The sequence below is a fragment of the Astatotilapia calliptera genome, chromosome 7 (genome assembly GCF_964374335.1).
Source record: "Astatotilapia calliptera chromosome 7, fAstCal68.1, whole genome shotgun sequence".
NCBI classification, from domain to species: domain Eukaryota; kingdom Metazoa; phylum Chordata; class Actinopteri; order Cichliformes; family Cichlidae; genus Astatotilapia; species Astatotilapia calliptera.
The window spans coordinates 62,771,796-62,783,210 of record NC_137428.1 but is presented as its reverse complement, the minus strand read 5'-3'; the positions used below and the strand labels follow the sequence as shown (position 1 = coordinate 62,783,210).

The 11,415-nt window shown below is 39.4% G+C and overlaps 1 protein-coding gene across 2 annotated transcripts; it reads left to right on the top strand.

Annotated features, from left to right (window-relative positions):
• Nucleotides 1-2,769: 2,769 nt before the first annotated feature.
• On the top strand, nt 2,770-11,018 carry unc45a (unc-45 myosin chaperone A). Of its 2 annotated transcripts, none has more exons than XM_026176386.2 (19): nt 2,770-2,928; nt 3,045-3,237; nt 5,214-5,389; nt 5,475-5,564; nt 5,700-5,867; nt 6,082-6,250; nt 6,377-6,547; nt 6,729-6,900; nt 7,028-7,328; nt 7,413-7,507; nt 7,661-7,802; nt 8,137-8,277; nt 8,404-8,531; nt 8,599-8,665; nt 8,829-8,942; nt 9,042-9,157; nt 9,717-9,834; nt 9,920-10,075; nt 10,163-11,018. In XM_026176386.2, the coding sequence occupies exons 1-19, from the start codon at nt 2,905-2,907 to the stop codon at nt 10,448-10,450; spliced, it is 2,829 nt and encodes a 942-aa protein (XP_026032171.1). In that variant the 5' UTR covers nt 2,770-2,904; the 3' UTR covers nt 10,451-11,018. The 2 variants fall into 2 exon arrangements, with proteins under 2 accessions (XP_026032171.1, XP_080160975.1); XM_080304849.1 differs by having other exon boundaries at nt 2,788-2,928; nt 3,045-3,241.
• The last annotated feature ends 397 nt before the right edge of the window (nt 11,019-11,415 follow it).

The following is an 11,415-nucleotide window of genomic DNA, read 5'->3' as shown; positions in this document are numbered from 1 at the left end:
CTGAAATTAGATCCAGGGTCGAAATCAAAGACAGGTGCGATTTTAGGGAATCTTGAAACTGAAACTATACTGAAACTGGATTTTAAATGTACAGTGGTGTTTCCACCATTTGCCTATAGCTTCCTGCACAGACAGGCACCTGCAGGTTTTTGAAGAATCATGGGGGAATCTCCAAACAGTGTTATAGTAAAACAGTATAGTAGTGATCATATATGGTGGACATAAGTAACTGAGGTTATACATAGGGTGCCTTGAAAGATAAAGCCTTAAAAGAAACAAGATATATGTTATAAGGGAATCCATGGCCCATTTCAAAATTGACCTGAACCTACACTGAAGGCACAGAATGTGAACAGTAGAAGGGCTAATAAGTCTGTTATGTGCTGCGCCAATGGCACAGGAATAAACTGGTTATGATAATACTAAAGTTTTTTTTAATTACTCTTGCTTGTTATTACATTTTAAACATCACAGCAAACTAGATTCAATGATTTTTTTTACTGTTCCTATAAAAAGCAAGAATGTACAAGCGTTTCGTCTTTGCTCTAAACAAATTCAATTCTGAAAATTATTAATACCTTTTGAAAGACCTTTTCTACTAATGTATGTGAGAGACTGAAAAATGGAGGACAGTAGCTGTCCATTTCTCACCTACTATGTCTCAGTGGACTATGGCAGTAGAACCTTTTAAGCATAGAAATCAGACACTAATAATTAACAGTTGACTAAAAGCAAATCATCCCACATAGATAGTGCATTAAAGATAACTAGCATTCACCTGTTTTGTTTCCAGTGCTGTGCTTGTTTATAAGAAACACAGGCATTTAAAGAAAATGCAATAGAGAGTTCTTTCTGAGGTAGCTGGAAAGTTTTATCTCTATGAAATTTTTATAAAGCTACTGCAGTGGGACTGTTGTAACCCCTGCCAAAGTCCTATGCCAACAGACAAAGAGTCTTAGGCCACAGTGACAGCTGCTGAGAACCACAGTGCAGGTAAACAACAGTAGCAAAGCCCTGTGTGGAAAACATAATGGTGCATTGATGATGAGCTACACTGTTGTTTTTTGGTGGCTGTTTTTTGAAACAGAAGGTCTGCTGTCACTTCAGTTATTAATGAGCAGAATACACAGGAAATTACAGGAAATGTGTTTTACTCCAGCCGCAACACACAATAACTTCTTATAAGGTCTCAAAAAATATTAAAAGTGGTTTGCTATGTTTAAGCTTTCTAAGTTATTTCTGTACTATGGTTCCAGAAAGTCCACCAGTAATGACAGCATAATTTTCCACAAAAGGAAGGAGCAAATGTTTATTCAGCTGTTGTTGATTTCAGGCCAGGCCTTTTTTTCTTTGGGACCCTGGTGCTGTTTTAGATTTCCTGCAACTAAATTATGTAAGAGACCTTACAGAAAAGTCCAGGCAATAGGAAATATATACCAATCACCATGCTGGATATTCTTCTAAATTAACAAAGGTGCTGTGGTAATATAAGACCCTTAACAGGTGTACCTGAGCACAAGGACCAAAGGTGACAAACTTGTCTCCAAGGCGACAGAGGACACCGAACAATAGTGCTAGACAGTATTGGTAAAAGGAGATTTCCCATAGGACTGGTATAAGAAATGCAGTACACGTCCTTTAGTGTTTTTAACTGTGGAGTTCCACTGCAAGAGACAAAGCAGTAGTGCTGACCTTAGGTTAACATATTAATTTGCAATTGTATTATTTTATTTTATTTTTTACACCAAAATTCAGAATGCACTCTTGTTTCCAAAAAGTGAGACAATGTTTTCCTTGGTTCATAATAAATGAATCACTTCACTATGAGGTGCTTAAATTTTAATGTAACACATTATTTAAGTTGTTGTTCTTCTACGTATGACCTGAAGTACATATTTTGGCTGAACTGGCACTGTGGAACAACCCAGTTTGACATGCAAAACTTTTTAATTAACATCCACAAACATTTCAAATGGAATCCCTAGCACGTAACATATAAATACAACAACATGCAAACTGTAGAAGACAAACACTAGTTCCTTCTTCCTGTCTTGATCAAGTTTAGTATAATAAAAGACTGTATTGCTTAATAGCCTCCCCAAGTGGACAGTGTTCACATAAAAATGTTTAACATTGTCCTGCATCATACATAGGATACTTATCTAAGTTACTGACATTTATCAGTGCTAAAAAATTTGAAATAATTACAGTAAAAGATCAATTTATCTTTGAGTGGTACTTAGTTAATCAGACTTACGCATACACTTATACAGTTAATCAAAATAACTAGTTTCTTTTTTTTAAAGGCAATAATGACAAAAGTCATAACATTTATGTTAAAACTTCACATAAATGAATTCTTAAAAATATATCATTTAAAGCTGCTCTATTGATTCAATAACTTTGAGCATTTGTGATTACATTTACAAAATGTGGCGAGTGGAGAACAACTCAGTCAGACGAGTGATTTTCCCACAACCTAACAACCCAAATGTTCTTATCATGTGTAATTCCTTTTTAAAAAATAGTTCTATATTGCTATATTACAGTTCTCAGACAGATATGGTGAATGTATGAAAAAAATGAACTGCTGGCTTTCACAACCCCTCTTTATGACATAAGTAGCCTGATATAACTCTCTGTGTCTGCATGGACTGAAGAAAGCCACATGGAATGGAAATATAACCAAATAAAGTGGAGATGGAGGCAGAAACGTTGTAGCTGTTCTCTTCCTTTTATGGTAATACAGCGTGGGCGAGAAGGGCGGTGCACGTCATCAACGTGCTCCGACACCCGGAAGTGTAGAAAGATGTAACATGTTTGGCTGGAGTTAGCGGTGTTTGCGACCACGTATAGTAAAATAAATCTACATATTTGCATTATACTGTGTGCGACACCTTAAAGATGAGTGATACTGAAAAGGAAAAGGTAATGTAGAGAAACAATTCGCTACTTTTGCCTAGCTTAGCTAATTTCAGTCAAATACATTTGATCGAAGTTTCTCTGTGATCCCGCTGCTACCTTTCCCCCCGTCTTTACTTTAGGACCCCGCCGCCCTGAAAGAGGAAGGAAACACTCTTTTCAAGGCAGGAGACATGCAAGGTGCTGTTTGCTGTTACACCAAAGCACTGAAGCTGACTGACAGCCATGCAGACAAAGCTGTACTGTACCGTAACCGCTCTGCGTGCTACCTTAAGCTGGAGGAGTACAGCAAGGCAGAGGCTGATGCCTCGAAAGGTCGGTATGTTCTCTTGTTTATTCTCAACATCACTGAATAACTTCTCTTTCATCGCGGCCCACAACTTAGCTGAAATTAAAGAAAATAGTCCGTATTAGTGCTCAAATTAGCCCTATTTTACGCGGTTTAAAGTTCATTCATCATCCAAATAGTTTCACAATATGAATACTGGCTTGTGTTCTTTTTATCCATATTCGCCAGTCACATTAACAATTATGGATAAAAGTAACTTCCTGCCTGGAGGTTTTTGGATCCTGTCCAACCTTATAAAGGTTGCACTTGCACAATGACCATAATGATAACAGTCATCCTCCTGGAACCTCGCCATGTACACTTTTGAATAGCCCTTTATTGTCATTGTACATCCATCCACCCATTCGCTTCCGCTTATCCTTTTCAGGGTCGCGGGGGGCGCTGGAGCCTATCCCAGCTGTCATAGGGCGAAAGGCGGGGTACACCCTGGACAGGTCGCCAGTCTGTCACAGGGCTAACACACAGGGACAGACACACTCACATTCACTCGCACATTCACACCTAGTGGCAATTTGGATTATCCAATTAACCTATCCCCACAAGCTGCATGTCTTTGGACGGTGGGAGGAAGCCGGAGTACCCGGAGAGAACCCACGCAAACACGGGGAGAACATGCAAACTCCACACAGAAAGACCCCAGCCTGATGGTGGAATTGAACTCAGGACCTTCTTGCTGTGCGGCAACAGTGCTAACCACCGTGCCGTCATTGTACACGTACAATGAAATTGTGGGTGCTCCACGCCAACTATGCAGGAAACAAATATAAATAGTAAGACAACAAGAATAAATAAGAAACAGGAGTAATCTATAAAAGACAAGAGAAAGGCACGGAGGTTGCAAAGTGCACTTATATTACGATGTATGGGTTAGAATATGTAAAATCATAATAAATTCCACAGTCATATCAAGGCAAACAAAAAAGGTGCAGAAATATCTTATCAACCTGTACTTTGTGTATATGAGTAGTTAACAATAAGGTAATTTGCAATACCTCTGTAAATACATACAAATGAATCTATGCGCATAATGCACAAGCATATATACGCACAGATGGCCTTATATTTCATTCATTCAGATGCTAAAAAATAGAAAAGAAACCAAAGAAGCATGACAACTTTAAACTGAGCTACTAATCTGACAATTTTCTACAGATCAGCTCATCTGACTCATACTGTGTATATATTTTCTTTATACATATAGATTTAAATTGCTAGATAGATAAAGAGCCAAAGGCACTGGTCCAGCTTTCAAACTGCCCACATCCAAACCTATCACATGATTGAGTGGAACAACACTAATACATGAAGGCCCTCACGCTGCAATCCACAGTACCAAGAAAGGGTTATGCTGCCAATATCCCAGTACCAGACAGCAAAACTTCACCAGCCATCCTGTGACCATGACCTAGTAACTGTTTTGGTAGTAATGGGACACCTAAACCAGTGGTTTTAATGTTATGGTATATCTAGATTATATTTAAGTTATATTGAAAAAGTGAAAGTGTTTACTGACTTTTCTTACTTACTGTGAAGACACTACTTGATTGATACTCTGCCGCATGTGGTGCAAACTGAGAGTATTGTAAACAATGGAGTTTGAATGCGCTCTGCTGGCCAAACAGTGTGATGACGTCGATTACATACAAGCATCTTTTCCTGCAATATAATAATTAAACAAACAATGGACAACATAATTATAATGGTATATATGTCACCAGTATCATTATGTTGTCTTAACAAAAACAAACTTTTAGTTATTAGGTAGGTATTATAGACCAAAGAATTCTTATTGAGCAATAGTTACAGCAGAAATATTTTTTTTATAATGGATAACATTATTCACAACTTGTGATTTTCAGCATTCTGGACATTGTTGCATGAAATGTGTCTTTACACAGATGCTTTTGCAGCTTTGATGAATATTATTATTGCCTCTTTCCAGCACTTGATACTGACCAAGGTGATGTGAAAGCCAGATTTCGGAGGGCCCAGGCATTTCAGAAACTTGGCCGGTTTGACCAGGCCTTTCTGGATGCTCAGAGATGTGCCCAACTGGAGCCCAAAAATAAAGCTTTCCAGGATCTGCTCAGACAGCTGGGAGCACAGATTCAGCAAAAGGTGGTGTGATGTGGATAAAGGTGTGGATAAACTTATTTTCTAAATTGTTTCTTGCTAATCGAAATCATTTCTCTTAACCCTTTAGTCAGCACAACTAAACTCCACCGATGCTCGTGTGCAGCAGATGTTCTCCCTCCTCTTAGATCCATCTACTAAAGAGTGCGATCGACAGAAGGTGAGAATAACTCAAAAGGCAGATGAATACATTCCTCTAATTCATTCTTGATGCGCCTGATATTTCTTCATTAATGCTAATGCGTCTGTAAAACTGTACGGCACCAAAATAATCAAATCCTTCAATCAATTTCAGGCTGCTCAGAATCTAGTGGTGCTATCTCGAGAGGAAGCAGGAGCTGAACAGATCTTCCGTAATGATGGAGTGAAGCTAATTCAGAAACTTCTGCAGTCAAAGCTGGAGGATGTTGTACTTTCTGCTCTCAGGACATTGGTTGGTTTGTGCACAGGACATCAGTCTAGAGTAAGTGTGACTGTTCCTTTGAGATTACTATTTGCTTCATCTTTAAAGTCACTTTTTATATTTTTGTAGTTTGGAATTATATAAAAAAAAAGGTTTATATGCATTCTGATTTCCATCCATCATTAATGTGAAGCTAGAGCAGGCTGTTCAATGTGCTTGTCACTCAGTTGTTTTGCAGTTCATTATTGCTGATGTCCATTCTTTGAATTTCCAGACTATGGCGATAGTGAATGAGTTGGGAATGGAGCAGCTGTGTGTGGTAATGGGATCAGGAGCTTCAAGTGTGTCTCTGGCTGCCTGCCATCTGCTACAGGTGATGTTTGAAGCTCTGACAGAGGGAATGAAAAGAGAGATCAGAGGAAAAGATGAAGCTATACTTCCTGGTGAGTTTAGATACTTATATTGGGAACTTGGTTACACTGAAGGTTAACCTTTAGCAAATGTTTTGTGTGTGTCGGCTCTGTGTTCTTTACATTTAATTGTTACTCACTATATGAATCTTAACACAGAACCATCCAAGGAGCTGCGGTCAATGTTACGACACCTTTTGGAAATGATGCCAGCATCAAATGTGTCAGGACCGGGCAGAGACAGCGCTATAAATCTCCTTGTCAAACAAGTACCCCGCAAATCCTTGAAAAACCCAGATAACTCCCTCACGTTATGGGTGGTAGACCAGGGTATGAAACACATCCTACATGTAGGCAAATAATTTATTAAACCATGGTGGATACCAAGGCATGCATTACCGTGACACAAAGATGCATGTTTATTTTGTTCATTTTTCTATGTTAGAAAATTTATAACTGATGTTATCTGTTATCACTGTATATGAATTAGAGACTCATTGTTTTCCTACAGGGCTGAAGAAAATCCTGGAAGTGGCTGGGACTGTCCCAGAGATCTCAGAAGGGCCACCTCTTACAGACAACAGTCACATGAGCTGTTCAGTCTTGCTGAGCAAACTCTATGATGACCTAAAGAGTGACAAAGAGAGGGAGAACTTCAACAAACTATGTGAAGAATATGTTCAGTGAGTTGACCAAGGAAGCTTGTTTAAACTGTTTGTTCGTTTAGATCTTTTTTCCAGAACTGCATCACAAGTCCTTTGTGAGCATGAAAACTGATTGATTCTTCTAACATAATGTTGTTGTGGGCAGGCAACATTTCAGCCGGCCTGGCCTAGACGGCAAGCTGAGAGCCATCCAGACAGTATCAGTGCTTCTACAAGGGCCAAGTGATGTGGGTAACAGAACTCTGGAAATGTCAGGAATGATGGATGCCGTGATATCGCTGTGTGCCTCCGAAGATGTTACTCACCAGCAGGTAGCGGTTGAGGCTCTAATCCATGCTGCAGGCAAAGCCAAGAGAGCTTCATTTATCACAGCCAACGGAGTGTCCCTGCTAAAGGACCTATACAAGAAGAGCGAGAATGACAGGATACGTGTGAGAGCCCTAGTGGTAAGTACCACAGATAGTTTTAGAAAATAACACTTCTAAATAAAGATGAAAATAACAGCTATGTGTATGTGGGCTATTGCACAGGGTTTGTGCAAGCTTGGATCAGCAGGAGGAACAGATTTCAGCATGAAGCAGTTTGCAGAGGGATCTACACTTAAGCTTGCCAAGCAGTGCAGGAAGTATGTTGGCTTATATTGAATCTTAAGCCCTAGGTATAGATTAAGAGATGCAGCATGCTTGATGTACATCTGCAAAACCTGATCTAAATATCAGGTTTTGAGTGGATTACTGGATTTCAAATAACTGACAAGCTTTATCTCTTTCTCTGTAAGGTGGCTGTGTAATGAGACTCTCCCCCCAACTTCCCGCCGCTGGTCTGTGGAAGGTCTCGCCTACCTCACCTTTGATGCAGATGTAAAGGAAGACTTGGTGGAAGACAAGAATGCCCTGCTGGCCATGTTTGACCTTGCAAAGGTATAACTCATCATTATTTTCCTCATAGCTGAAAGAATTTAAACTGAAGTCTTATCTTTTCTCCACTCTGACTTCTGTGGAGTTAACAGGGTCTGATTCTTCATAACCAAACGTCAGCATATTTGGCACACACCTTCACGGTGCATTAGATGGCAGTGTTAGTCCTGTCTATAGCGCTGACCAGTTAATCAGTAGTCCTTTCCTGTCTCTCATTGGACTCATTTGTTCTAAATCTAAGTAACTATTGCTAACTATTTCATGTCACAGGACCAGATTGTCATCCATGCTTGAAATGCACTGATGCCCTTTTTGTGTTTTCTGTGTGTTTTTGCAGTCCGAGGATAAGACTGTGCTCTTTGCTGTGGGTTCTACATTAGTGAATTGCACCAACAGTTATGATGTGGAGAAACCAGACCCTCAAATGGTGGAGCTGGCCAAGTATGCAAAGCAGCATGTACCTGAGGAACATCCCAAGGTAATACTAAAATTAACCTTTTCTTTTCAAGTAGAACTAACATAGCACAATATTTATTTTATACAGCTTCATTTCAATTATTTTTGGTTATGATTCATATTTCTGCCTGCTTTTTTTTTATGTTAGGATGCACCTTCCTATGTAGAGAAAAGGCTGGTGAAGCTGCTGGAGGCTGGTGTGGTGTCTGCATTGGTTTGCATGGTCAAACAGGAGAGTCCTGCACTCACTGAGGCTTGTAGGGAATGTATTGCCAGGTAGGAAAATGGCAGTAAGTCTTGTTTTTTCTGTAGATTTTCTGGTTAATATAATCTTTCACGGCAGGGTGTTCTTGGCCCTAGTGGAGCGACAGGAAGACAGAGGCACAGTGGTGGCACAGGGTGGAGGAAAGGTAGAGTGTACTGATAAAAATTTCCCAAATTTCCCCTTGTGGGACAATTAAAAGATTTTTTTCTATTCTATTCTAAAATACACTCGGTTTAGCCTACACTCTTAACTAAGCACCACACTTCAGAAGGCTTAAATGATTTATGTCTGCTGCTCTCCTCCAAAAGGCTCTGATCCCACTTGCATCCGACAACACAGATGCAGGAAAAATCAAAGCTGCACAAGCCCTGGCAAAAATAACCATCACGTCTAACCCGGAGATTGCCTTTCCAGGAGAAAGGGTAAAAATGCAAACAGTAACACACAAGTTAACTTAAAAAAATACAATAACTCTTTAACATTATCTTGCTTTTGTTTGTTTGTGTATTTTTTGGGGTCAGATCTATGAGGTGGTACGCCCACTAACCAGCCTTCTGAGGCTTGAGTGCACCCTGCTGCAGAACTTTGAGGCACTCATGGCTCTCACAAACCTGGCTGGCATCAACGATAGACTCAGGTTCGCCACTAGGGGGGAGTCTCTACTAAAAGTATTCATACAAAACAGTCTATTTTCATTCCAGAACATTACATTTAGGATACTTTTATTTATTTATTTATTTTACATTTTCTGCATTTTGCAAAGCTACTTTTGCAGATCAATACATGTGTCACTTTTATTGCTTAGCATAAAGTATTTAGATGGTGTGAAATCCTTCCATCAAACCTGTTTTTAAATTCTTCCAGGGTGACCACAAGTGACTGAGACTTAATATAGACTAAATCACAGACTTGATTAACATGCAGTAATTTTCTTGTATGGCAACTTTCCAAAGACTGAAACATTTAGAGTCTCTGTTGACCACTGAAATCCAATTTCCTGTCAAAGCTGTTTTCACTGTAGAAGCTGATAATTAACGCTGAAGTTGTGCAGTTATGCAAAGCATGCCTTGTTCTGTTTTATTTTTTACTTTTTTCAAAACTTACATTATATCTGCCTTTTAAAGCATCTTTTATCCTGATCAGCGCAGTTTCATAAGTGTTTTTCAGTTTTCTGAATTAAGTATACACTTTCACAGGCAAAAGATCATCAAGGAGAAAGCTGTACCTAAAATTGAAGGTTACATGTTTGAGGAGCATGACCTTGTACGAGCTTCTGCCACAGAGTGCATGTGCAACTTGGTTTTAAATACTGAGGTAAGGGATAATTTATTAACAAGTCTTTGAATACATGAATACCGGTTGAACTGACAGTAGCGGCTGTGCTGTGTGGCATCCTCAGGTGCAGAAGCTCTACCTGGCCACAGGAAATGATCGCCTGAAGCTGCTCGTGCTTTATAGCGGAGAGGATGACGGGAGGCTGCGGAAAGCTGCTGCAGGAACCTTGGCCATGCTGACAGCCGAACATCCTGAACTCTGCGCTCGCATCCCTGGAACTGTAAGAAAAGCACTCCAGTAGTGTCGCTACCATTATTTTATTTTTTTTACTCTATTTTTGCTCACATGACTTCTGTTATCTTCTCAGACAACCCACTGGCTAGAAATTGTGCAGGCTTTGTTGCTCAGTGAAATACCTGACCTACGTCATCGTGGAGTGGTCATAGTTCAGAACATGATCCAGGCAGAGAAGAGTCTGGCTGAGAAACTCATAGAGAGCGAAGCTCTGGAGATTCTTTCCGTCCTTGCAAAGGGAGGAGATGGCATGCCAGATGCCGTCTCGAAGATAGCTCAGAACTGCCTGGATAAAGCAATGGAGTACGGCATCATCAGAAACAGGGAAGAAAAGGAGAAGAGCTCAGGAACTGAACCCTGAACACAAAGTGCAGTGTGTGGATGTGCCACCTGACAGCGTTTCAGTTCTTTGAACATTATATTGGACCAGTGAAGTAATTTCATTTTTGCAGGAAATGGGCTCATATGTCTTAACAAAAAATGATTAAAAGCAATAAGGGATGTAGTGAAGAATGGTATCAAATGGAAGAACCAACAGCACAGAAATGATTTTTGACTGCTGTGTAACGTTGATTGTACACTTGTTAAAGTCTGGCAAAAGTGTGTATTCCACCCAGAGACCAACATTTCTCCTCCATGTATTTCCACTAAAAATGACCATTCCTATATATGTGCAAATATTTCATTTGAGTGTCATTATTAGTCCCACAAACACATTCTTATTTTTATTGTGCACACTACTTTTCTCAATATTTTATTTTATATTCAGCAAAAATAGAAACATTTCATTTACACTATAAAATTTACTTTTTGTTTAAATGTTTGTTATCACTATTATTGACAATCCAACACATTCCCAGTGTGCTTTGTTGTTTTAATACGTTTTAACTGAACACATGAAAAAAATAAATAAAAATGACCAATCCTCACTTCTGTTTACTTTATTCCATATCCCACCTGGCTAGATGTACTTTATAATGGTGCTTTAGTGCTGGGATGCCCAACTATTTTTATCCCTCAGCCATGAAAGGCTGGTGGGGTATTGTCATCGCCCTACTGGGCAGGCAATATGGATACCCAACTCTTTGAATGCGATCACTTGACAATGAAGTAATGTAGGAGTTTCAAATTTATACCTTAAGTGTATGTACTGAAAATCTCCGATGAGTCTGAATCTGTTGGGGGTTTTTTTTGAAAATATCGTGAATGAAATAACAGAAGAAAGGATTTTGAAACTGACATCATAGGTACATCTGCTAGGAGGATGAGGGGTGCCACTGACTGCTCTGAGAATTTTTATATTATTAAAATGGCCATTCTACAACT

Excerpts from the sequence above, each read along its gene's own strand:
- unc45a (XM_026176386.2), top strand. The coding sequence starts at position 2,905 with ATGAGTGATACTGAAAAGGAAAAG. Across the intron at positions 7,803-8,136 it reads CCATGTTTGACCTTGCAAAG|TCCGAGGATAAGACTGTGCT; the intron begins GTATAACTCATC and ends GTGTTTTTGCAG. Across the intron at positions 8,278-8,403 it reads TACCTGAGGAACATCCCAAG|GATGCACCTTCCTATGTAGA; the intron begins GTAATACTAAAA and ends TTTTTATGTTAG.